General features: G+C 38.0%; 2 protein-coding genes across 3 annotated transcripts; both read right to left on the bottom strand.

The window, feature by feature from the left end:
- Positions 1 to 955: 955 nt before the first annotated feature.
- LOC136284004 (uncharacterized) lies at positions 956 to 7,785 on the bottom strand. Of its 2 annotated transcripts, none has more exons than XR_010719022.1 (2): positions 7,528 to 7,785; positions 956 to 1,979 (listed from the first exon to the last, which is right to left on the bottom strand). XR_010719022.1 is itself a non-coding variant. In XM_066173699.1 (2 exons), the coding sequence occupies exons 1-2, from the start codon at positions 6,649 to 6,651 to the stop codon at positions 1,582 to 1,584; spliced, it is 453 nt and encodes a 150-aa protein (XP_066029796.1). In that variant the 5' UTR covers positions 6,652 to 6,750; the 3' UTR covers positions 956 to 1,581. The 2 variants fall into 2 exon arrangements, 1 of the variants encoding a protein (XP_066029796.1); XM_066173699.1 differs by lacking the exon at positions 7,528 to 7,785 and adding an exon at positions 6,597 to 6,750.
- Positions 7,786 to 9,797: 2,012 nt separating this feature from the next.
- On the bottom strand, positions 9,798 to 23,266 carry LOC136279191 (uncharacterized). Its single transcript, XM_066162752.1, has 14 exons — positions 23,195 to 23,266; positions 22,309 to 22,450; positions 21,929 to 22,146; positions 20,782 to 21,018; positions 19,728 to 19,840; positions 18,968 to 19,198; positions 18,620 to 18,732; positions 17,746 to 18,359; positions 16,335 to 17,045; positions 15,416 to 15,773; positions 14,350 to 14,484; positions 13,809 to 14,046; positions 13,324 to 13,577; positions 9,798 to 10,168 (listed from the first exon to the last, which is right to left on the bottom strand). Exons 1-14 carry the CDS (start codon positions 23,264 to 23,266, stop codon positions 9,798 to 9,800), a joined length of 3,807 nt encoding a protein of 1,268 aa, XP_066018849.1.
- Positions 23,267 to 27,848: the final 4,582 nt, after the last annotated feature.

The following is a 27,848-nucleotide window of genomic DNA, read 5'->3' as shown; positions in this document are numbered from 1 at the left end:
TGTCGAATTATCTCACTCACAGGTATTTTGTGGTAGATTATGTGTGTTTTGCGAATAAATGTAACCAAAAATAAACTGTATTGGTGCCACGGATACCTGTTAGTACAAAATGCAGACAGCAGACTGCAGACCGGATACAAAATATAGACTGCTGGTAAAATCTGTACAGACGTCACACCAACCAACTCGCGCGCAAAGTAAGAAGACTATATTGACGGCTTGAAATAATATTGCGATCGATTTTCATCAAGAAATGGGCCAGGAATATTCCACAATAGTGCAAATGATCGTGAAGTGGGATCGCAGAAAAACGATTGCGTGACGCATGGTAAGCTGTAGGATGACATGTTATTATATACCAGACGTAAAAACTCTTCAGATTCTTAGCCTGCATTTTGTACCCACTCTGCAGTCTGCAGTCTATATTTTGTATCCGGTCTGCAGTCTGCTGTCTGCATTTTGTACTAACAGGTATCCGTGGCACCATTACAGTTTATTTTTGGCTACATTTGTTCGCAAAACACACATAATCTACCTCAAAATACCTGTGAGTGAGGTAATTCGACATTTTTGTTCTTTCCCGCATTAATATTCTTCTCTCCTTTTGTAAGAATGTAGACATCACTCACAATGTTTCAAGTAATCCACCCACCCGACAAAAAAGTAACCCCTGCATGCATAGCATGCCTATGTTTTGAAATAGGTGTATGCCCTTGGCCAGACTTGAGCGCACTATCTCAGTATACTAGTCCGACACCCGTAGTATCACTACACTTGATTCCAAGGATCCAGTACCATCCAGGTATCCCAGTTACCCTGCTCACAGGGTCTAGTTTATACTCGAGTACTGATAATGAAGAAAACTTTCGTGTCAATCAATCTCAATAGCTTTACTGTACCGTCATTGTTCCAAGGGAAAATGGTTCTCGGACGAATGACTGGATACGGAATCGTATAATCTTTATATTGTATATTTATTCGATCTATAAGAAAGATACAAAATTGTTGAGAAACCTAATCTAATGCGAGCGATTCATAAAATTGCACGGGAACTAACAATTCTCAATTCAATCGGTTACAAAACAAATTACTTACTTCTGTAGCGATATCCAATCAAACGTATTTCAATAATAGGTCAGCAAAACGGGTCAGCAGATCGAACAGTAATACTCTACAGGTTAGCGACGTTCAACGTAACGTCCGTAAGGTACAAAACGCTTATAACCTTTGTCTCTGATTTCGCATTACTTAAAACGTGTCCTAACAGAATGATCAAGTTACTTAACTTTTACGCCATCGATTGTTAATCACGCGGCTAATCAAACAAGCAAATGTCAATAAACGGATTAAATATCAATCAACGAAACAGTCATAATCAGTCTAGGTAGCAATGGAATTCTCTTCTGCAATAAATTCATTCTAAAGAAAATATCATGTAACAAATGATAACATTTAACAAAACTATCTAGCTAAACACATGAATCAGTTTATTTTACTTTGACTTCAAAATCAAAAGCAATTATTCAGACATTTGATTGGCCAATAAAGCACTCAAAGTTGACCTCTATAGCGAGTGTATGGCTAAAACAGCTTCAAAGTACACAAAACAGCCAACATCATCATCATCATCATTGTAGTAGAGTTAATGAAGACGGAGAAGCCACCGTTACAGGGTGTGTCACCATCACTGACACAGCAAGTGATGGTGCACTCTTTTAATTCCAATGCCTTTAAGTTGGCTTTATCCTCGCATTTTTTCTTTTGCTCCTCACAAATGCTTTTGTCATAGCAAGCTCTCTTCTCATACTCTTTACCATCATCACTCACGCTGTGCATCCTAACGCATGCGTACTCGGTGGGATCTGCCTCATCTTTTTTGATGCAGTCCATAATTGTCTGATCTTTCAAGCACTGTTCCGTGGTATATTCTGTGTCATCATTTGATTCACGCATGCATTTGTAGCATTTGAAACTGGAGCCTGTGAAAGTAAAAGAGGAATCATTGATAAGACATACTTGATCTCCATCGGAGCTGTTGTTGTTTTGGCACGTCACGTAATGCGTTATCTCTTCAACCAGGAAAAGGCGTTGCGTAACAAGATCAATCAGAAATGTACTGTGACAGTGTCAACCATGCATCTGTCGTTAGGAGAGTGTTGACATAAAGGAGAGGAAAGTCTCTTGTTATTCTCAGCGCGATAGTTCAGCGTCAATAAAGTGAAATTTCAAAAGGGGAAACTTTTTCATCATCAACGCTCTAAAAGTCTTAAAAAGTTCCATTTGTGTTTGTCTTCGGCAATGGTTATAGTCTTGCCGAGGAGAAATGTAAGACGATTGTAAGATTTCTTTAACGAAGAGGAAAAATGAAATATTCGATTATCATATCAGCTCACGTTAAAACTGAATTACAGGGCAATGGACTCTACCAATGGCGATTACAGTAAAATTATTCGAAACGTATTTATCCTAACCTGCCATAGCGCGTCAATTTGAGGGACAACACGGCGCGATGTTTTCCTGGAACTTCGCGACGAATAAATTTCGGGGAGCAATTTTTATTTCATTTTACCAACGTAGATAGGAAGGAAAATAAAATCAAGCCAAATCTACCCGTCCACCTGGATAAGGTAAATATCTGTCTTTTTTTTTTTTGGAGAGCGACTTAGGATTTTCCGAGTAATTTGACCGAAAAACCTTTCATATCCTTGAAAGAAAGATCGATTGCATTAAACGCTTTTCTCGGAAACAGAGTTACTATAGAAATTGTCTTTATCTCTGCGTGTTTGTTTAAATAAGGGTAGTCAGGGAAGTAAAATTCGGTTGACCTAGACTACACAAAAAAGCAAGAATCCAATAAGACCACACTTCTTTTCTGTTACAAGCGATAACCTCAAATCTATAATTGTTGGGCCTTTTCCGCCGTACGTATCTTGGCTTGTTCAGACGAAGGATCGCTTTGATACAGCAATTAGTATAAGGATTACTGGGTGTTATTGTGTTTATATCCTTTCAAAGTTGGGCTTCATACTCAGTATAAGCTCGCAAATGTCTTTAATGTGGCGTTGTTTACAGGCCTTTTCTCGAAATCGAGGAATGTTTTATCGAAGTAGCTCTATTGTGCATTAAGAAGATGACCAAGAGAGGTGAGACCCTTGAATTAACCAAGGTATTGACTCATGGAGACTCAAGGAGAAATGTAAGACGATAGTAAGATTTCTTTATCAAAGAGGAAAAAAAAACATTCATTATAACTGAATTCCAAGACAATGGACTTTCCCAATGGCAATTGCTATGGAATTATTTGGAACGTATTTATCATAACCTGCCATAGCTCTTCAATTTGAGGGACAACACGGCGCGATGTTTTCCTGGAACTTCGCGACGAATAAATTTCGGGGAGCTATTTATATTTCATTTTACCGCCGTAGATAGGAAGGAAAATAACATCAAGCCAAATCTACCCGTCGACCTGAACAAGGTATCTGTTTTTTTGGAGAACGACTCAAGATTTTCCGAGAAATTGAGTAATTTGACCGAAAAAAACCTTTCGTGTACGTGAGAGAAAGATCGATTGCATTAACTCTTTATTGTAGACTTAAAAAAAAATGACAAATGATGGTAACCTTTTTTCTTTTCTTTTTTTTTTTGTCAACAGTATTTACACTGGTGATTAGTGCTATATCTCATTTGAAAGAGGACAAAATTAGCTTTTCAGAAAAAATATATTTTGCCTCCAAAAATCCATGGATTTTAAATCATGCTAAGAAAATGGCATACAATTTGCATAAATTATTGTACAACTTTTGACTTTGAAACAGCCTGGGCCTGAATGGATTGGAGTTAAAAGGAAACACTGCTTAGATAAAATATTCCTTATCTTATGGGCAAGACATCCAGAGACTCTGGCTGAAAAAGAACAAATACGGAATGAATTAGAATTTTTTTCCAAACTGTACCCCAAAACCATAAAAATTGACCCAGATTATTGAAAAATTTATTCCTCACCAAGTATTTACACAAGGGAAGTGAGCTATAGCTCACTTGAAACAGCAGTAAATGAGATTTCCTGAAATGCATGTTTCCTCTCCAAGAAAAAGGAAACAACCTCATTGAATGCTTTCAAACTAACATTAATTAGCATAAAATATCATCAAAATTTAAACTGTGAATTAAGTGATACCCAAGTAATACAAAGTAATGAGGCAAAAATTAACTAAAGAGGTTCATTGTTATATGGGCAACATCTCCATAAAAAATTGGTTGGAAAAAAACAAATCTGAGATGTGTTACACATATTTAGTGAACACTGATTGACACACTGACTAATTAGTCTGACCTCATCACCCCAAACCAAATTTACTAATCCCTCTTGAAGTCTACAGTGCAATCATTGGAACTATATTTCTTTGTTTGACTTCTGAAATTTTGCCTTGAAACAGGGACAAATGAGATAATCAACCTCAAAATACATAAAGCACAACATATATCAAAAGCCTTTCACTTGCAATGCACAACCAGTATTTTCAAGAGTAAACAATTCAGAAGTGAAATGCCCAAATTTACTAATCCCTCTTGTAGTCTACAGTGCAAACATTGGAACTATAGTTCTTTGTTTGAAGATTGACTAATTAGTCTGACCTTATCTTGTCATCACCCCAAGCCCAAATTTACTAATCCCTCTTGAAGTCTACAATGCAATCATTGGAACTATATTTCTTTGTTTGACTTCTGAAATTTTGCCTTGAAACAGGGACAAATGAGATAATCAACCTCAAAATACATAAAGCACAACATATATCAAAAGCCTTTCACTTGCAATGCACCACCAGTATTTTCAAGAGTAAACAATTCAGAAGTGAAATGCCCAAATTTACTAATCCCTCTTGTAGTCTACAGTGCAAACATTGGAACTATAGTTCTTTGTTTGAAGATTGACTAATTAGTCTGACCTTATCTTGTCATCACCCCAAGCCCAAATTTACTAATCCCTCTTGAAGTCTACAATGCAATCATTGGAACTATATTTCTTTGTTTGACTTCTGAAATTTTGCCTTGAAACAGGGACAAATGAGATAATCAACCTCAAAATACATAAAGCACAACATATATCAAAAGCCTTTCACTTGCAATGCACCACCAGTATTTTCAAGAGTAAACAATTCAGAAGTGAAATGCCCAAATTTACTAATCCCTCTTGTAGTCTACAGTGCAAACATTGGAACTATAGTTCTTTGTTTGAAGATTGACTAATTAGTCTGACCTTATCTTGTCATCACCCCAAGCCCAAATTTACTAATCCCTCTTGAAGTCTACAATGCAATCATTGGAACTATATTTCTTTGTTTGACTTCTGAAATTTTGCCTTGAAACAGGGACAAATGAGATAATCAACCTCAAAATACATAAAGCACAACATATATCAAAAGCCTTTCACTTGCAATGCACCACCAGTATTTTCAAGAGTAAACAATTCAGAAGTGAAATGCCCAAATTTACTAATCCCTCTTGTAGTCTACAGTGCAAACATTGGAACTATAGTTCTTTGTTTGAAGATTGACTAATTAGTCTGACCTTATCTTGTCATCACCCCAAGCCCAAATTTACTAATCCCTCTTGAAGTCTACAATGCAATCATTGGAACTATATTTCTTTGTTTGACTTCTGAAATTTTGCCTTGAAACAGGGACAAATGAGATAATCAACCAATCAAAAGCCTTGAGCATAATTTGTTTGTTTTGTGAATTTTCAGCATGTAACAAGTAGAACCACATCTAAAAAACATGCAAAACATATAAGATAGTGTACAGGTCGATATATATTCAACTACCGTTTAAAAATAAAAGATTTTACTTGACTTAGCAGGGCGTGAAATTGCGCCTAATACAGGCGCCAATGCGACTAAATTTTTCACTTTGGCGACCAAATCCTGAAAGTTAGTCGCCAAATTGGCGACTACAACGTTTCATCATAACCTTACTAAGAGATACAGTGAATTAAATAAATTTGCAAAGATAAATCCGCGGCAAACTTCCTCGTTAAGTTTGTTTCCAAAACGTAGCACATGCATCTCGATCGATAACTAGACGCCATCTTGGATTTAGGTGAGCCTGAACGTTGTATATCATACATCCTAGTGTCCACTTTGTAGCAGGTTAAAGATCTTTCCCCTAACTTAATTTTGGAGGGTCTATCTAGAACGCTGACAGCGTAAAGAAAGATTTTGTTTGTCTTTGAAAATGGCGACCAACTTTTTTTGAATTGGCTACCACTTTGAAGAATTTAGGAGCCAAGTGGCTACCAGAAAAAAAAGTTAATTTCACGCCCTGCTTAGTTCGGACGCACACTGCGTCATTCGATCTGTCATCGGCTGATGATTTAGGTCGTTGCGTTCTAACATTCCATTGAAGATTATTATCTCTGTCGCTCAAAAATCATGTTTGATCACAATATATGTTGCTTTTCACTCACAAATAAACATTTACCGGTTTGTCTTAAGGCAAAAAATAAGGATTCGTGCGCGAAAAGTAAAAGTAAATGTTTCAACACCACATGCGTCACGCATTTAAATATCGCAAGAATGTTTACAGATTACTTACCTCGATTCTTCGCTAGGATTTTCACCACTAGAGATACCACCATGCTCACTTCCATCGTCAAAAATCACCTCTAAAGCCTTAGCTACGCCGTATCTCTAGCGTTTCGCATCGGACGCCATTATCGCAGACTGAAATCGTACGCGAATAATTTTCGGATCGGGCTCCCGGGGGCACGTTTGATAGTTCGGAGCTAAAACTCGCCATGTGATTGGCTTAGAATGTTTACATGCTACACCGAGCATTTCCGAAAAGGTCAAAGTCATCATGCAATTTTGCACGATCGGCCCCAGGGCTTGACCACGAAGTAAACGCTTTTCTCGGAAACATAGGTTCTATAAAAATTGTCTTTCTCTCTGCGTATTTGTTCAAATACGGCTAGTATTTTGGAAATTAAAAGTCGGTTGACCTAGACTACACAAAAAAGCAAGAAATCAACAAGACCACACTTTTTTCTGTTACAAGCGATAACGTCAAATCTTTAATTGTTGGGCCTTTTCCGCGGTATGTGTTTTGGCTTGTTCAGACGAAGGATCGCTTTGACACAGCAATTAGTATGAGGATTCCTTACATCCTTTCAAAGTAGGGCGTCATACTCAGTGAAAGCTCGCAAATGTCTTTAATGTGTCGCTGGGCCTTTTCTCGAAATCAAGGGATGCTTTTTCGAAGTAGCTCTATTGTGCACCATGAAGATAACGAAGAGAGGTAAGACCCTTGAATTAACCGAGGAATTGACTCATGACTATATCAACTATATCATTTAAAAGCAATGTCGGAAAGTAAATTCAAGAAGGTCAATTCACCAACGAGAGTTGGTTAGGGAAGTGCACTGACGCTGCAATTGCTACACGAAAGTACATACATTTAAGTAATGATTTACTTATAATACATGATCTGACTGCTCTTGTAATGAAGGGAGATGAACCTTTCTTACCCAAGCAAATGGCCGTGCAGAAAGTAAAAACAGCGAACTGAAATCTCACCATGGCTCTTTGCGACAACCTTGTCAACGAAGGCGTGTGCGTAATTTGGGTGGCTCTGGCGGGCGATTTTGTAACAACGTTTCACTATCTGCTCGTTGGTTTTTCTTGAACTGATGCGCATGAATGATATTTCCTTTTTAGGTAAGTGCCATGACAACAATAGTCACGTGAGAGATGACTGCCCATATCAAAAGAGGAACAACACAAAGACCAATCAACTGGTTCAGTGAAAGCAAAGTTTTACATGATATGCAATGTGAATTTAATGATTAAAATGGACTCTACCAGTGGCAATTACTATAAAATTATTCGAAATGTATTTATCATTACCTGCCATAACTCGTCAATTTGAGGGACAACGCAGCGCGATGTTTTCCTAGAACTTCGCGACGAATAAATTCCAGGGAGCCATTTGTATTTCATGATACTGTCATAGGTAGCCGGGAAATAAAATCAGGCCAAATCCACCCGCCAACCTGAATAAGGTTGAAATTACTGTTTTATGAGAACGACTCAAGATTTTCCGAGAAATGGAGTAATTTGATCTCAAAAATCTTTCATGTACTTGAGAGAAAGATCGATCGCATCATACGCTTTTCCCGGAAACATAGGTTTTATAAAAATTGTTTTCCTCTCTACACATTTTTTTCCTATTATAAGCGATAACCTTTAATCTATAATTGTTGGGCCTTTTCCGCAGTAAGCAACGGACAAAAAGAAATTAGAACTAGTAAATGATAGGGGACTTAGGGCGGTTTTTTTAACTGGAACCTCGCATACGAAGACTTACTGAAACGTGCCAATTTGTACTATCTATACAACATGCGACTGCAAGATATCGCCATTTTCATGTGCAAAGTCAAACACAGGCTGCTGCCTTCGAACATAGTAGATTTATTCAGGGGCATTCCATCTGGGTACAACCTCAGGAACTCAGATGTTCATATCTCCAGAATCTTTTCTGTCCAAAACTGGTCAAAACTTGGACATAGCGACAGACAAATGCTAACTCTGACATCATTCTTCTCAAACATCCGCAGAAAAGACCTCACGAACCTAGTTTCATATTACGTCTGTACAAGGAATTGTCCGAAGTGTGTTTAGAATTTTAGACATATTTAGAGTTTGTATATAGTTGTATAGGTAGAAATTATTATATTTTAGTCCGTATTTTATAATATAAATGGAATTCTAGACATGTGTATATATTTTAACAAGTGATAGCTAATTTTTAACTTAACTTAACTTAAGTTATCTGTAATTTTATTGGGAGTGTCCCCGATTAGTCGGCCTCCGGGCTGACTAGAAGTTTTAGACACTTAAAAAAAGTTGATTGATTGATTGATTGTACGTATCTTGGCTTGTTTCTTGACTGCTTTAGTAAGGAAGAGAGGTTAGCCTTCACTTACCCAAGCAAATGGCCCAGCAGAAAGAAAAAACAGCAAACTGAAATTCCACCATGGCTCTTTGCGACAACCTTTCCTTGACAACGAAGGCGTGCGCGTAATTTGGGTGGCTCTGGCGGGCGACTATTTATGCCATTTTACCAATCTGCTCGTTGGTTTTTCTTGATGCGCAAGTGAGATGACAGAATGAATGATATTTTCTCTTAAGTAAGTGCCATAAGAACAATGGTCACGTGAGAGATGAGTACCCTGAATCAGTAAAAGGGTCAACACAAGGACTTATCAACTGGTTCGGTGAGAGCAAAGTTTTACATGATATGCAATGTGAATTTAATGATTAACACCAGTCAGATGCTTGACGAGTGATTTCAATAAAGTCAAACAGCCAACTAAAAATGTTTTTTTTTAATAGAATGACTGAGACATGAGAAATCAATGAACAGACACTTACCGCTACTGATTTTAATTTATCGACCTTTCCATTCTATCTTTTATTTGGCTTTGAGATGCTGTTCTTCAATCAAAGGTATCACGAAGAAATACTATTATCATTGGCCCTCACTTCCATTCCACTGTCCTGACTGCTTCTGAAACAGTGTCAAATGACAAAATTATTTTTGTTTCAAGGTAGAGAGAACTTAACACCAAAATGAGAAAAAGAGGTTTATAAGGTCGGTCCAACTTTAAAAAGGCATTTTTGAGGTCCATCATTTGTGAAATACTTTTGGCGATTACGATACTGTCTACAAAAGTGGATACATTCATCTAAAAGAGCGTTTAATAATAAAATATGAAACAGCAGAAAACCTCGGCACTCAGATCAAGTTGCTCGACAAAACTACAAGCATCATCATTATCACCGACATCATCAAGTGACCAGAAGCAGCGAAGCCACTGTTACAGGGTGTGTCTTTGTCACTGACACAACAAGCCACAGCGCACTCTTTGATCTTCATTATCTTCTTCATGTCATCATTTGTGGACAAGTTCTTCATATGATCGCACTCCATCTTCTGGAGGCATCCTCTAGTCTCCACTTCATTATTGTCTTCCATCTTGTCGTGCATCTTGCTACAGGTGTAATTGGTAGGACAGTCAACCTCGGTTTGGTCTTTTTTGCATTGATCGATGGAGTAAGAATCCCCGACTCTCTTTGAAGCACAAATGGAACACTTGAAGGAATAAGCTTCAAAAGAGAAATGCATTAGAGCCTCATTGTTAGAGGTTTAGCTTTTCTCTTTAACATTACGTTCAAATAATCAAACAATCAAATATGAGGGAGGAGCTTAGAGCACTCTTAGATGTAAAGTTTGAATTTTTATAATCTTGGCAGAAAAGATTTTGTTTTGATAAACTTGTCATTATACAGTATTAATTAAAAGTGATGACGTTAAGCTGGCTTTCGAGTTTTGTTTTTTGCGCTTAAATTCGAGTCCTTCAGACTCTTTGGCCAGTGGCCGGTGGATTGGAAGACCTACAGAACTGTAGGGAATTTTCAACCAAGAAAAAATATCAATAACTAAACGAAACAAATAATATTAACTCAAAAATCAATCAACACATAAAACCTGCACCTCTCAAACATACACTGAACTAGTGTTCGTTGTCAGGGATTACGGTAACCTCGTAATGAGTAGAACTGCTCTTTTGACAAGAGTTCGGTAGGAGAAAAAAATAAAAATAATAAAAAAAGGGAACGAGAAAAAATCGGGCGAAACTAAACGAATTTCAGCGTTTTAACATGCCTTGACTCGAGCACATTTACTTAGAACTGAAATAAATCAAGTGCACATCATTGTTTACTTTTAATGGAAACGTCAAAAGGAACGGAAAAGCTAGCCCCCCAAAATTAAGGAGTTATAGGGAATTTTAAAGCTAGTGAATGTGACAAGTAAAGACTGATCAAGATTCTGAACAAACATGGTGTTATTTTTAGCCACCGGCAAATGATATGTTAGACTAAAACATTTTGTTTGCAATAAAGTAAAAATTGGATTAACAGCATGAAAAAAAAAAAAACAACAACAACAACAAAAACTACCACAACAACAAAAAAACAATTCTTTAATTATAAAAAGACATTAGAATTATATTAACCACTTCCCTTTCGGTTGAAATCACATAGCCTTATTCCCCTCGCACTTAGTAATTTGCGATTAGTCTCGCATAATTTGCTCAGAGCAGTTCAGTTTCTCAGTGCAGTCAAACGTAGACGCGAATCTGTACTTGGAAGAACAGTCGATGTGGTGGCATCACAAGATTGAAAAGCAGGTAGGTTTGTGGTATAGATTTTATCAGTATTATTCAAAAGTCAGTAACAGATACTCTTAGAAATCATGGTTAATGGATAGCAACTTTCTACAAGAACGGCAAAAAAAATCGATGTGATCTCAGTTACGCAACAGCCAACAATAATTACGCATCGACTGGAATTAGATGATGGTTGCTAAGACGGTTTCTGTTCGTTTTCCGTTGCAATATAAATATGAATATCTAGGCACAGACTTCCATCAGAAAACATTGACTTTGAAAAGTACAATTTTCACTGTAAGATACTGATATCTTCAATCAAAATTCAAGTCATCCTGACGGTTGATTTAAGAAAAGGAGCAAGTGAAACTTTCGTGCGCAGAAGTTTCTGAAACAAGAAAAAATGCTGGTACTGTGCAATAAGAGAACGGCCTTGAGGATTTGGTTATACAAAAACAAAAAAAAAAAGAAGGATAGAAAAACTAAATTTACCTGTGCATATTGTTGCACCCAGAGCAATTAAAATGAAATAAAATTTCTCCATGGCATCTTGAAAGTCAGATCCGCTCTTCGCAAATGATCTTTAACTGAACGCGGTGCGACAGCAACTGCTCTCTACTAATTATCAATGAAGTCATTATTCGTGTATTTCTATAAATTAAAACTAACAAGGTGCAAAATATTTTCATTGGAAGGATTGATTAACCACGAGAGGTTGGCTACAAAAGAGGAAGGCCTTTCAACTAAAACTTCTAATAAGCATTTCCAAGTGGTGTAAAAAATGATAAAGTGAGTATGTATACAATATTTGGATAGCATTAGATATTAAGAAAAGAAGACAAAGGCGGCGATAAAAAAAACTTTAGTTCATTTTTCAATTTTAAAAGAAAATTAATTTTCGAGGAATTGATTAACTGAAAGCTGAAATTTGCTTCAGCCCGGAAGGTGTATCGATTTGTACAAGAAAACAAAGAGAAACTTTTCGTGTCGATCTGTCAATGCGCTCCAAGTTCTTCATAACATGCTATTCAACAATTGTGTTGTGGTCATAACAGAACTGTCACAAAGGATTAGATCTTTTTCTCAGGTCAGTTATTAAAGCTTCTTTGCTTTTCAATCAAGAATGCTTTGAGGACAACATCAAGTAGAGTCTGCATACGAGGCTTGTCCCGATCTCTATGATAAAAAGCGACTCAGAGCCGATAGCAAATGGTAGATAACACTTACTTAAAAAGCAGACATCAATACTATTTTTCTCAGTTGCCTGTAAAAATTCGATCAGGATTAAATTCAGTTCATAGCTCCAAGATGACCAAAAGGTTCAATAAGGACCAATAAAGGTTCAATAAGGATCAATAAAGATTTTGGCTTAAGAAGATGGTCTCAATGGGGTCAACCGTTAGCCATTGTACGGCTGAAAAACATTGACCGTTCGGTGTAAAAATTGTCAAATTTTAACCGGCAGTTGTAAAAAAATTTAACGGTAAAAATGCCTTCCTTTCCTTTAGCCGTAAAATGGCCAAATTTTTTGCCGTTAGCCATCAAAGCCATCACCCCATTGAGACACTCTAAGAACACTCAGTAAAATGATTTAAGAGACTTGTTGGTCTTGTATATGGCCCGACCGGTATGCAAATAAGAAACACGCCTAGAGTGCTTTATTCTAAGTTCCCTTTATTTTTATTTGTTGTCGTCTTCTAGAACAACCGTGGCTCAACTTTAAAGATGAGGCCTTTTTGAAATAGTTTTGATTCTTTCTACTGTGGAGAACAATATCATTGAAATAAACTTTACAATAAAGATTTCGATAATAAATGCTTTTTCGATCGATACACTTGGTTTGGCTTATGCTCAGCATTTTTACTTTCGTTCAGATATGAATCGTGTCAAAATGTTGGATTACTTCTGAAATCAATAATCTATCGTCATCGTTTAAAACAAAGACGTTTGCAAGGGGAATTTTCAGTGACATAAGTTTGGGCTTTAGTCAGTTTGAACTAAGGGGTTCACAAGCCGAAGGAATGGAGTACATTTTTTTGTTTTTCCTAAAGTATTTAAAAGCTTGATGCCACTGCACAACATTCCCTTTACCAGCGTCGCACTTTTTTAGATTCTGAGCGATTTCTTGTCTAGTTAGAACTCGATCCCACACATCGAAGCCTGTGATCCTCATCCTCGTGTCACCAACCGCTAGTGATCCCCCACCTTGGAGTTCACCTCTTTGTCGGTTGATCGCTGATAAAATGTTCTTTCCGTCGAAATAATATTGGATTACTCCTGTAAAACCAGACCAAGTCACACAAAATTGATGCCAGTGCAAGTCCTCCAACTGACTTAAGTTCAATCTGCATTTAAAAAATACGTGAAAATTAGTGAAACATGGTTTTCGGTGTTCTACAGAAGCTTCATTCTTAAATTAGAGTCAATGCACAGAATCGTAAACGAGATACTCTAGTCCTAAAGCCAAAATCTTGAGAAAAATCCGGAAAACATCGTACAATTGAGTTGAATTTGCCACACGCATGCGAAAATAATGGATATCAACTTTCATTAATGTATGCTTAGTTATTCTTTACCGTTGACGATCTGCTGGTTTCTTTCCATCTGGACTGATTTCCATCCTGAAAAGAATCCCTCCGTCACTAAGCGGCTGAATAAATGATAATATTGAGCTCCGACTCCCTCCATGAAATTTATGGAAGTAGCCTGGTCGTCTCACAAAGTTTTTGTCAAGCTTCATCCAGTGGCAAATTGTAACTTCTGGTAGGAATGGCAGGTTTTCAAACACAAGCGTGCCTTTAACGTCAAACGTGGCTGCGTAATTTTCATTAAAAGAGCACTGTTAGTAAATTATCATTAGATTTTCGCTAAATGAAATTTCGGTTTACCAACTCAATGGAACAAAAAAAAGGGGATTGCTTCAGGAGATTTTGAACGCAGATAAAAACAGAGAGGTGCTTTTCTCTGCAACCTAGGAGGTCTCGAATTCTGCCTTATCTAGTTGTATTATTGAGCGTGTTTCAGTCACAAAGATGAGTTACCAATCCCTGAATTAAAAAGAGAATGTCATGTTTTATGACAGCATACGCTTTTAATGGAAAATGATCAGTTACTTACGAACGCATTTCTTGTCTTTCGTTAGCATTTTGTTGTCTGGACATGCGGGTATGCATTTATTTCTCTCCACGTCCAGAGCAGTTCTACAAGCTTTACACCCATTAGGAAATTGGGCGCTATCAGGTAACTCGCAACCTGCAACCACATGAGGGAGCTTTGTTATTTGTTAAGATATCCAACAAGTGTTACAACATGTAAACTCTCTACTAACAGATGATCATTCAGTTCAGGGGATGTGGGTGGTAACCACTTGCTTGAAGTATAATAATGGCACTTAAGGTAGCAAAATCGGATTGTGGACTCAATTGCAAAAGCAAGTCTCCTTGTGCAGGTATCGAGGACATTTTGGGTTCTTATTATATACTTATTGACTGGTTGTGAGGGCTGGACGGGAAAAAATTTGGCTCGAAGTCATGATGTTAGGACTTAGCGCAGTGAGGTTCTTGCATCAAGATTGAGAGTCAAAATTTAATCCGTCTAGCCCGATCAAACTCAGTTAATAAGCTTTTTACCATATGACCAATGACTATTGAAAATTTTGAAAATTTGTTTCAACCCTCAGGACGTGATAGACGGGCGCACACGAGACAAAAACCAAAGAGATTACTACCACAAAAACCTTTCTTTTATCCTGCTCACGCCATTTCGTCCGATTCCTACACGTGTCGGCTTCTACAACATCGCACACGCGGGGCTAGATGGGTCATATGATGATCACTATACAGAGGTACTTAGTGTAGAAGCGTGCTGCAAGCACGTTTCTTTTACCTTCTTTCTTTCGTTTCAAGTCTAACGGTACGAACACTGTTAGCACACAGACCCCGCAATAAACTATTTATTAGCTGGAATGCATGTTTTTTTTTTTACAGTTTCTCACGTCAGGCAAATTGTAATCTAATCCAGAATTAATGAAAATTGATAAACCGTGTTTGAATTCGTATATCTAAAAGTATATCGACAGATAAACTGAATCTCAGTACGATGGAGAGGAAAAAATAGCTGGAACAATAAAGAATATTTCCAAGCAGATCTAAAACAACTTTCCACGTTTGATTATAGGTCTCACCAGCCAGGGGATCGCAATCCTTATGACACTTCTGAACGCAAAGGTTTGTCTCCAAATCTTTGACTGTTTTTCCTTTACATTCTGCTTTCGTCAAATGGCGAGACCCGATATGAACATCCATCACCTTGGCAGGATTCTGGTCATTGCCAAACGCGTAGAAACGAGCATTTAGGTGATCCCTGCTGTCAACAAAAATCAGATAGATATCCCCACTCTCAGATGTCCCTAGACTCTTTCCATATTCAATGAGGGTGCTCTCCTCTGATTCCGTGATGCAAACAAAGTACGACTGATAAAGGGAGGCATATCCAAGTGCTCGAGCGTTGGCGTTCGTGGTTGATTTCTTTAAAATTGTACCCTAAGAAATAAAGACACCGTTGACCAGATAATTGAAGAAACGAGGCGATTTACGGACGAAATTAGTCAAATTCTAATAAGTTACATATTTTGGAAAGATTGATAAAACTTAAGGCGTTTTATGATTAAGGAGACAACGAGGACCGCTTTTTCGAACTGATTTAAAATGTGCAAGAACTCATCATCTAGGCCCGATTCTGGTTTTTTCCTACAATCAGATATGTGTTTTAATATTCTAGACTCAGCCAAAACTACTTATTTCCTTTAATCAAAGGGAGCATAGTACTTTGGCCGCTTGCAACCAAGTTGAAAGCACGGATGCAGCATTATTGCCATGATTTTTTCACATAGATTAACATTTCAAGAGTTACATTTGCGAGCGCTATTGTTTTCTTAAACTTTTGAAACAGTACGAATTTCAATGATTGTGATTCGATCCAAACCGTAAGTTTGAAATTTATTTTGATGCTATTTAAACAACAAAGTTGCGGTAGTGTTCTACATAATTATGTTTGTATTAACGTATTAAGGGCTAATACTGCATTTTTGTTGCTAGTTTTACCTTATAAATATACACCCCTTCAGGAGAAATTTCCACCAAATAACGCGACTCTGGTTCCTTGGGCAGAGCTGCAAATATAACAAATAATGTTCCTGCTGTTGATGCAGTAAAGTGCAAGCATTTACCCTCGGTGTCCGTGGGGTCAAATCGGAGTGCATTTGACCATTTCTCTTGACATAGTTGGATTGCCCTTGAAGGCTGCCTTGATGTAGATCGTTTGTCCGAACTTGTAGATGATATGTACACACGGGCTAACTGAGTTCCAACCATGTCTTCCGCTAAAGTGGGAAAGAACCTTTTCGATACCTTAAAATCGCTGGGGTCCAGAACAAGGCTGTTATCGACTTCATTAAACGTTAGCACAAGACCAAAAATAGAAATTTTTCTCAGAGAAACATTGTTGGTGTTCCTGTTACCGTATGCACCGTACAGATGAAAGGAACCATCGTTATCACTTGTATACCATTTCTTTTCATAGAATTTTACAAGGCGGGTCATATTACGACCAATGTTGAAAGTTGAACGTTGAGCATTGGGTAGATCATCTACCATGTCAAAGGAAACCTTCAAAACTGTGCTGTCTTTAATAATATCCGCCCAACTTAGAGGCTCACGGGTAGTTAAAAAAGGACTCTGGTGATTATCCTTGAATGTTTGGTCGCTATGTGGTGTACAGGCATTCAACTCGATGTCGGAGATAGACATTGCACCCTTAAATAAAAGAAGATCAGATTCATTTCAACGAAAAGTAATACCTATATAGTTTGCTATCCAACAGTCATTCCTATCGTTCCTGTTCTTGTAACCTGGTCAAAATTTCAAGATCTTATCAGACTTGAATCAATCAGTTTCCAATTAGGACGTTTATCATTACGCCAAATAGATACCCATTTAAGAATAAGAAGAATATACCATCGATAGCCTCTATTTGGCGCGAAAATATGCATCGATATTTGTCCGCGGACGTTCTCTGTTCCGAGATGCGAACAGCTATCCGAGAGCGAAGCTTGAGGAAACTTTGAGTTTGGAGGAACAGATATTCTAGCACATTTTTACGCCAAAAAGAGGCTTTATTTCGTTTATTATCTTTCAGATATTTTGCAACGCGTGAATGAAACTTTTTACTGCCTGTGGTACGTTTACTTTTCAGTGCTCTGTGATATAACTTCATGAACAAACAAACATCTTCCTTTTCTGTAACAATAACTAGACGCTCTCTTATCTTGAATTGACTCTAAAATGAACGTTTTCATCCTAATAGACGTATGGTTTTAAAATGTGGTAACATCACTTGGGGTATATCCTCGGATACTCCCCGGTTTTAGTTGGGGCATATTCGATCGCGTGATGAGTTTAGACCAGTCTCGCGCGAGCAAAATTATTGGATGAATTATAGACCAAATTATAATACCTCTTCCATGTATATCTCAATTGCCCTTTTCAAGCTCAACCTTCGTCTTTGTACAGCATTTTCCACTGCTTGGCGACTGTCAAACTCACAATAATATCGCCTCGTTCCATGATCATCTTCTACTTCGTAATATTTTATGGTTTCGCCTCCTTTCTCTTCCGTCTGTAAGTGCGCAGCATTTCCTTCACAACCCCAATCTACCGAATCATCTTGGAATAAATCATTAGCCCTGAAATCGAGGAGGTCGGTGATAGATCCTATTTGGAAACGGAAGGCCTTCGGATAGTCTGGAATTGTCTTGAGCCATTCTTTGAATTCTGTTTTAAAAGTTGGCGAGTACACGTCCGATAAAATGGACGCAATATGCTGGCTGCCTCCTTGGGCCACCACTGAGGTTGATGTGGTCTTTGTCTGTTTCCTGCTGCTCTCACCTGTCTCGAAAGAAGCACCGGCGCCAACACTTGCAAACAAATTCTTAAACTCCATTTCCATTTGAATTTCAAATTCCTTTCTGCTTTTAGCCTCTTCAGCATCCATCGTTTTGCGTATCTCCAACTGGCCGCCAAACTTTGCAGATTTGACAAAATGTGTTCCCCAGCGTTGAATAAAGTTTTCTAGAAAACCAAAGATACGTTAATGTAATTGATGCAGATTTGAAACTCAGTTTTCAAAAAGAAGCTGAAGCGGAGAGCTCCAAGACTACCTCCAAGGGCATAAATAGAGAAAAACAACCTAATTGAAATCTTATTATTTTCTGGACCTTCGGCGTAAAAAATATTGCCTAATAACATGTTGATCAAAGTCAGGTTACACATTTTTTGACGATGAGCTTAGGATCGACATCTCCTCTACGTGTCAAGGTATGATACTTAACGATATTTAAGAGGTCCTCCTGCCGAGAAGTAGGAAGTTGGTAAGTTCATGAATTCTCGTAGAAATGACATGCTAAGATCTTGTGGCTTAACCTCATCCAGAAATATTTCATATCTGCGAAGAAAAATTAAATTACGTGTTTGTTATACACAAATATCCCGACATTACCCAAGTTGAATGAGTTGGTTGAGTTGGAAATGCAAAACAATCATTACATCATAAAGGAAGCACCATTATGATTCCCATCACCCATAGCGTTACCTACCATGACACGAATATCATCATCACCTTCGTTCCCATGGCTAAGTTAAGTTCCCGCTCCCTAACGTTGTCTTCAACTGACAATTACCTGTCAACATCAACGTCCATCATTGCCAAGTACTTCTGGCGAGCGGTTGCTGTGGACTCTCCCCAGGCTTCTTTCACTCCTGCAGAGAAACCGTAGTACGAGCCAGATACGCCTGCCTGTTGTTGAATGTGCTTCCGATATTCCTCGCGACTTTCAAACGTCATTAACGAGGCGGACGTGTCATAGATACCGTGAACGTTCATGGTATCCGGAACATCCAGGCCATCGTACCTAAAATAGAAGTGAAATTGAACCTGAGCACGATGACTCAATTAATACCTATTCAATTCATTTCTTAATATAATCAAAGGTAAATTGATACGGATGAAATATAATTTCGATGGATCAGAAAAATTGCGGCAAAGGTGATGGAAATGTGGGAAGTAATAGCTGCAATATGTAATGTCTGAAACAATCAACTGCCAGCGATCTCGAGAGAAATAAGGAGAAACACTTTCATCAATCCGGTGATGCCCTGTCCAAAAGATATGAAATAGTGAAAGATAATATTAATCACTGAATGACACAGCCATACTCGTCGATCCTCCGATAATTAGTGCTATGTGACTCGAGGCAGGCTGGGCTTAACTAGGTCCATAGTGAAAAACTTTCAGCAGACGGCTAGTGGTAGGAATAAAAATAAACGGTGCGGTTCTGATCATAAGCATCTGTAAAGAATTGTGACAATTCTTTAATAATGAAATTTATGGCATTTTGTTAAACCACGGTGCTCGGTGTTTCAAACATTTAGCAAACTTACGTGGCTTTGTTTGCGCAGTTTCTTTGAACGATGCTGATTTTTCTGGATTCTGGGCTGTATTTTCCTCTCCCGTCAAAACCAACTCCCATAAACGCTGCACCATCGATCATGTTCTGTCCCAGTCAGCATTACGAATCGTAAATCGTTAAAAATTTACTTCAAGAATGGAACAATCTTAATTACGGTGAGAACTGAACTTATACAAATAGTACAATACAATACAATTTCTCTTCGAGTGTTTAACATGATAGCTCACGAGTGAGATATCGCGTTGAACACTCGAAGAGAAATTCCATATCTACCCCATGTCTTATTGGGTTATTCTATAAGCATAAAAGCCCTTCACTGACAAGAAAAGTCAACTTAATGAATGAAAAAAGTTGTAAAGTGCGTTGGCGATAAGGCTTCAGATGAAAAATGCGTTGAATCATTACGAAAACAAACAATGTGCGTAATTTCAATTCACAAAATTCTCAGTTATGAACTTTTTCCTCCCCGACAGAAGAAATCTTTTCAGGTACACGGCCAAATTCGGCTGGGGATATATCATCTAGTTGTCTCTTTCGTCCTCAGCCGCGAGAAATGCAACTACCAAATTAAAGCCACTAAGTACGTAACTCACGGTTTTTCTTTTCGTATTTTGGTTTTCTTCCCTCTCTAGGAAGTTTTGAACGTCACTATCTGTAGGCGATGTGGATTTTTCAGTGTTTTAGCAGCCACACTCCACACTTTAAGGTTAAGGCTTTGCATGAAGGAGTAGCGCGAAAGACGAGTGACCTGTCCGCAACTGATTGGCTATTTTAAACACACGTGAAATATTGTCGTATTTGTTCACGTGTATTGATACGACTTTTCTTAGGGCTGGAAATTCTTATATAACACTGCAGTTTATGAAAAATTAAACCTTTTACAAAAAAAAAAAAAAAAAATTCGATGGTAGTCAATATAATTTGCTCCTGAGAGGAACGAATCTAAGGGCAGAGTTGGAAGCATATATTTATATGCCTACTTTTTTATAGTCAAATACTGTTCATGAAGCAGGGTGTTCATTTACCTGACAAATACTCGACTTCCATTTTGCCGAATAACAAGGATCAGTTTCTTTGTACCCAGATCCCCAGCAACCGTTCATTAGTGCCGTTCCAAGGCCCGCAGGAAACACATAAGGAGTTTCTCCTCCTTCTTTGGGCGACTCTTCTCCCCCTGAGATACTTGCATCAATGTGATATCCAGGAGGGAGAAACATATCCTCACTTTCCCATCCTTTGTCTGGAGTGATGTCAAGTTTGATCTATCAATGGAAACATAAATCAATTATTTCTTAAGGTTTTTTTGTTAATTTCTTATAATCACCAATCAGGACTAACATTGAAAAGCTGTCAAGTTGCTGAGTCAGAAGAAAGGTTAAGAAGTTTTCTAGAATTTCTCGTTGAGCAATTGATTGTCCATATGAAAATGGTATATGGTTTATATTGAGTTTATTGCTGTTCTGTTCCAATTTCATGTACGTATTTACGATATTTAGACAGGCTGGCCCAGTTCAGCTTTAAGCTTGTTTGAATGGGGGTCTGTATAAACAATGACAAGGCCAGACCACAACACTGAGAGTTATGTTCCTTGCGAGAAATGTGTGGGTTCGTCCCTTGCTAACCAGTATAGCGGAAAATGCAGGAGGCAGGGCCTACGGCTTATCTTCTTTAACCGAGAAGAATTGAAAGTTTAAGACAGCACATTGCCTTCGGTTATTTTAAGAGCCTGAGTGTTGGCTTTACCCCTTCTGCACGGCTGTCTGGCGCTATACAACGTGAGCTAGGCAAGGGCGGTTAAGTTTATTAAATTGATTACCGTAAGAGAGGATTCAAGTTAAAAGACACAATGCGGTAATTCAGGCCTTATTTCGTTGATATTTCTTCTTCAGTTATGTTCAGACTCAAAGTATTTTTCTTCCTGTATTGTTTTTCTTCGTTGCCTAAATATTTTCGCGGAGAATCCCAAAGTAAACATCGGGTGGCTAGTCCGAATGGTCGGAATAAGAGAAACAAAATTGTTTATTACTGGAACCTAAATGGCTATTCCCGAATGGGCTGTCATTCAAAAGTAAAGACACAATTATAGAACTTTTGGGGATTACAATTAAACAAAGAGTTGTGGATTCAGTCCCATGGTGCTGTTTGCTGTTTCCCTGAGTTACTTGTGCTAACCTCCTTCTTTAGAAAATCCGCAGCCTTTCGCTGGGCACCATCAATTGTCTGCAGTTGTTTGTCCACAAGTTTTCCAGCCACTTCGATTCCTTTTTCAACCGCGGCTTCCTGAACCTTAGGGTTTACCATCACTGCGGCAGTGACGCGCTTGGAGCCAATCACATCTCGTACCTCAGACACATCATTTTTGAGATTTGCTGCATCGTTTCTGATATAATCTTGCACAATAAATAAGGAATATTATTAAAACCTAAAGGAAGAGCAATTTTTGAGGCGGCTCAACTATAATTGTATTCTTGACATTCTTTGGTTCGCTTTCGAAAAATGTTTCATCGAGTTTACCTCTTCATGTCGAATTCACTCTGCGACTAGTAGCAAACTTGTGCCCTGCTCTAAACCAATCTTATACAAAAGTAAAACCCGATCCTTTTGAACTTCTACGTTTTCCTGTTTTCGGTCGTTTGCCTTTTTCACTTTTTTCACTCTCTCGCATGATAACTGACTTTTAAAGATAAACTCTATCTTTAATTTGAAAATCAACAAAAATATGACCTTTAAATATGACCATACAACAGAACAGTAGGGATCAGGTTTGTCAAATCTCCATTTGTCTATGGGAAAGCCAAGTTGTCCGTTCGTTTGACAAGAGTCCCACATGACATTTGCGGTGTCATGTAATGGTCACGTGTGTCATGGTCTCCTGTCTTCATCCACCCTATTTTTCTTTGAATTCTGCCTATTGGACGAATTCTGGCAAACGGGAAGCTCCACTTGCGGACACTTTTCCAATTCCAATAGGTTGAAGTGTCAGTTATTTTAACAACAATTCAGTCGTTCCTCACACATTTTTTGGTTTTAAAGGTTGTCTCAAAATGATAGCTCGAAGTTTTTCCCTTGTGGTCGTAAAGTACAAAGAGATGTCAAACCTCACGCGATCTGAATTCGTGCCCCGAGGCTCTATCACTGAGTTAGCGAGAATATGTGGGTGAAATAAGACAGATGCTCGCTTTATAGGTGAGAAGCGTACGAATATACACGTTTAAAAAGAATAAGATATTTCCCTATTTTGAACGAACAACCTCAAAATGAACAATCATTCTCAATATATTTACAGATGGAGGATACTTTGGTGTTTGTCATGATTATGACCATTCGTAATGACCATGGTAGTTATATCATCTGTCATATTTCAGTGAGTTTCTTTCTCTATAAATACATTGACTAATATAAGTAGCATCAAACTATTCTTGTAAAGGATAATTTTACCTGAAACTTGCAGTGGAGTTTGGTGGCCTGTGGAGAGCCCCGGTTTATCTTCAAAGGTGGAATTTTGGACATGTGGAAGAGCTTCAACTACTACTTTGTACAAAATGATATAAGATAATGTTAAAGCAAATTGAAATATAGAAAACAGCAGCCTATAACCGCAACAGCCAGTGAGGTTATTACCTCCATTTCCCAACCATGTGGGATATCGCCGGTGAATAACTAATTAAATAAAATTTTGACCAGCGCTAGAGATCATCAGTCACTGATTCTCTTGCTCCAGAGGAGTAAGCGCTTTCCGTGCTAAAATTTGCACTGAGAGTGCATTAAACGCTGAGAAGCTGCTCTCCGGAAGTAGACCATCATGAAACGTGAGCATCCTTTACCAAAGATTTTTAAAATACGAAGTCAGTCCAGTGGCCTCGACATCTTACCCATCATAACTCATTTTCCTAATTCAGTGGCTGGCAACTTTTTCTAATCCAGTGGCTGGTATATTTATTTCTAATTCAGTGGCTGACATATCTTTTTCTGTATTTTTTCTCTAGAGGGGTGAGGGGAATTCATAAGAATCATGTACGTATTCATTAGTTACTAAATTGAAACATATAATTTTATTTTGATGACCTTACATACTCAGTCTCGAGCTTTGAACTGCGATGTTCTTACAAGTATAAATATCTACTCCAAAGGGAACTTTGATATGAGTAAGAATACTTTTCACTACTTTAAGGTGACTTCTCTGTCTTCACCAATTACCTCTGGGCCAATCACGTATTAAGAAGGGCCAGTGAATAAGTTCTGTTTGAACCAAATGATACAAGATGCTTTTATCTTGTTTGGACGTACACTTACCAGAAGGTAGAAGGAATAATAAACAGATACCAAGCATAACTGATTATCCCTTATTTTCCTGGAAAAGTGAAAAGCGCAGTCTTCAAAAAATGACTCTTCATGACACATGGCATGGATCATACTACACTTGGAATTAGTGATGATATCGATATCCAAAAGCTAATAGTTCTTACCTTTTTCATCAGCCAGGTCCTTCTACTTCCTTAGCTGTTCATCACTTCGTCAAGAGCAGCACAACACTATAGGTGGCTAATTATGCACAAAATAAACGTAGCCACAAGGTACGCCAAACAGACGGCCACTGGTACCTGGACTTCAGTTCAAATGCCGTAACATTACGACAAATACCTGAGCTTTGCCATGTGACAAACTCAATCTTTCGAATTCATTGTAATCAGCCGTAAAAATACGGCAAAAAATACTTGGTCCTGTGGTAAATTTCTCGTAGGGCTTAAAGGGGAGAGCAGTACGGGGCAATTACTCTTGACATCAATAGAAAGATCTTCAGAAATAATTTTGTATATGTTTAAATTATTAAGAATATGTAAAAGTACGAAATACTAGATAACTGTGTAAAATCGGTGTTTAAAATCAGCCCGCTTAAAATCGTCATGAATAGGAAATTTTTCACAAAATGAGAAGTCACTTGCCAGTTGGGAAATTCAAATTCCTGTTAATTTGGTGAGAGTAAAAGTTGTACTGTTGAACAAATTGGCGAAGAAATATCGCTCCTCAAAACCGTGGGAAGGATTTCTAGTAGTGGCAGAATTTTTTCAGGCCGTTGCAGAGGATTTTCCAGTTCCAGCGTTACCTTAAAAAATTCTGAAAGTTATGGGATTTAACTCAAAGTCGTCTATTAAACAGTACTCCTTGGACAAATATAAAACTAAAAATTATATTTACTGTTCCCAAGTATGGCCCAAATAGCTGAAAACTTCAGTTGAGGTCGGCAAGTTCATTATTAGAATCGAAGTATCGTAAACTCTAAAGCAAATTTTTAAAATTGAATTTTCCTCAGCATGTTTATTCTCCTTTGTAGGCTCCTAAACGTCTGTCTTTCGAGGCTAACAGTAGACAGACTATCTTAATAAAATCTGAAACAAAACTCCTATCGCCCTCGGGTCTAAAGATACTTAAGAGCTTCCTTGAGGGCGGAATGAAAATTAATATCTTTACAAACAGAGCTCGCCATCGTTGCTTTTCTCCCACTAGGACAAAATGTCAGAATGACGCTCAAATGACACATTAGGCTCGTGATTGACAGCTGGAGCTTAACTGCACCTATCAGGAACTCCGTTCGTAGGCCAAATATTTCACCCGGTCGTATCGATTAGAAATTGCACTCAGGACTTCAGAAACCGAGTGATGAGACTGCTTGGCTATGTAACGAATAGAACCCCACATTACCGAAAAGCTTAGGCAAAAAGGGAACTAAAAGGAATTAAAACGAGTAAGCTTCTTCAACCGAATGTCAATATCATAAATTCCTCGTTGGAGGATATCAGTGACGACACTTACACCGTTTCGCAGGGACCAGTGAATGGGCGCAAACTGTCTGATAAACGTACCTGTAAAAGTTGTCTTTAATTGTCTTTAAACGAATACTTGAATACATATGAAGCGTGAAGTAACACATTTTTTCATACAAAGGAAAACAAATAACCTCCACCGAAAAGAAAAAACGAAAAAGTTAAATGATTTCGCGCCGTGAAATGCAAATGATCTCAACCAAACGCATAAAGGTCATACACGAAAACGAGTAAGTCGTTAATGGCAGTGGTCAATATTACTGTTAACGGCGTGACTGGGATACTATGAATCTCTGGTAAATATCTATTGAATGATAGCAATCATTGAACGTAAATTTAAGCTTAAAGAAACGGTAAAAAAAAAACACACTTACTTCGCAGTCACGGCGATTAACCCCCAAAAATAGACAATTTTCTCCAAGTAAGGCCAAATTTCTACTCTCCCAAAAATCTAGTGGTTCTCATATGTTACCAAATTAACGTGGAACAATAGCACAAAAGTATGAAGATTCACGTTTAAATCTGTGATAAAAATCGAGTTCCAGTAAAAATACTTATTTCTTATGTAGTAATTTCTGTTTAAGAGTGAAATGTCTGACAGTCAGTCGAGACGAAATTAGATTTGACTGGCTGATGGTTGGCGTCACATGCGGACCACAGCAACCTGTCATACCTATATTGGTTTTGAATATATTAATAAATTAGTGACATAAAAGCGCGGAAAGGGCTAATGAGACCGGTAGTACTATTGAAGATACGTTGAAGTCGAAAACGAACCAACTCGTTAATAAAATGGATAATAGTACTTGTAGTAGCGAACAAGAAGATGCTGCCAACCGATGTCGGTGGTTTCGCATCAATTGGAAATGGTGCAAAATGGGCAGCTCTGGTCTTGGAATAGATATCCGCTTAAATCCAGTGGTGTCGCTTGTGTCTGCTCAGATTATTTGGGGCTTTGTCCCTTGGTGCATATACAATCAAACCGTAGACAGCGAATTCTATGATGGCCGAGTGGAAGACATGGATCACCGCTACCTTTATCTGGATGTACATTGGTACCCAAGACGCCTGGGCTGTAAATATAATAGTTCTGTACTTCTCCAAATACGGCAACATGAAACTGGGAAAACCGATGAAAAACCTGAATTCAACGACACGACCTACTTCACCATGCTGGTGCCGCTGGCATAGAGATCGGCTTATTCTACTTCGGAGTGGGTATGTTTACACCAGTTATTATTGCAGTTGGTACAATTCCAGCAATAATTCCTCATTCGAATTATTTCAAGAACCGCGATTTTGTAAAAGGCATGTGAGATGGAGCGAAACCCAGAACACATTCAATGATCGCCGAAGAATATTTTCATTGCTGTCATGTAATCATTCGAAGACTCAATACTCGTTTGCAAAGAAAATCGATTACACCTGAGAGCTATAGAATTAAACGGGTGATCACACAGTTCAAAAACTCAATCATTTTGAATCAATTTCATTCAGTTGTTTACTTCGTAGATCGCATCTGCGTGCGCCCCAGAAAACCATTTCAAAGTCAATTGTCAAAACTGTCATTGCATTAGCGAATATGAAGCAAGGTTAGTCGTACACGTTTGAATCTTCGACAACTTTATTTGTACCTTGCGCTTGTTTTTACATTCGTTTTCAAACTTTTTAAACAAGCCTCACTATCTTAAGGATAATAGTGGTATTTCACTGAATTTACAAGCCTTTTATCGTAAACATCTTTTTCCAAATTTCCAAATCATTTGCTCGAGAAGGAAAATAATTTACACTTTTACCACTTTGGTGGCAAAACTGAAAGAAATGAAGTGTCCAAGCGAAAGCACTAAAAGTTTAACATCGCTATTAAAGGTATTAATTTATTTCTTCCTCTATATATATGACAATCGACCCTGGCACCTCTTCCGTTGTCCCTTCTTCGTCTTGTTTGGTTGCACTTTTGCTTGCCATTTTCTGAGCAGGATTTTCTCGCTTTCTCGTCCTCGCGAGCGAAAGAGGTTTTTTATGCCTCTCCAAGAATTTGAATTTTATTTCAAAACAGGAAGAACCTCTGATTTGCTTTGAAAAACGCTTGCGATTGTTTTTGGCTCTTCAAAAGGTGAAAATTGTTTTGAAAACACTCTAAAATGACATTGTAGAAAACATTGTTACACTTTGACGATGGTTGTTATGTTTACCTAGATGCGAAACAAAATCACTCAGCCTCGTTTTCAACTCTCAATTCCACGCTAAATACTTCGCTTCGTTGACCA

Source organism: Pocillopora verrucosa, chromosome 1, assembly GCF_036669915.1.
Source record: "Pocillopora verrucosa isolate sample1 chromosome 1, ASM3666991v2, whole genome shotgun sequence".
Classification (NCBI taxonomy): domain Eukaryota; kingdom Metazoa; phylum Cnidaria; class Anthozoa; order Scleractinia; family Pocilloporidae; genus Pocillopora; species Pocillopora verrucosa.
The sequence above is the reverse complement of the archived record's forward strand: the minus strand, read 5'-3'. Positions and strand labels throughout refer to the sequence as shown.

Bases quoted from the DNA above. Each gene is read 5' to 3' on its own strand.
- LOC136284004 (XM_066173699.1), bottom strand. From the start codon at position 6,651: ATGGAAGTGAGCATGGTGGTATCTCTAGTGGTGAAAATCCTAGCGAAG. The intron at 1,980-6,596 runs GTAAGTAATCTG...TTACTTTCACAG, and splicing joins AATCCTAGCGAAGAATCGAG to GCTCCAGTTTCAAATGCTAC.
- LOC136279191 (XM_066162752.1), bottom strand. From the start codon at position 23,266: ATGTCCAAAATTCCACCTTTGAAGATAAACCGGGGCTCTCCACAGGCC. The intron at 19,841-20,781 runs GTAAATGAACAC...TGACTGGGACAG, and splicing joins GGAAGTCGAGTATTTGTCAG to AACATGATCGATGGTGCAGC. The intron at 18,733-18,967 runs GTAATTGTCAGT...TTTTCTTCGCAG, and splicing joins ATGGACGTTGATGTTGACAG to ATATGAAATATTTCTGGATG.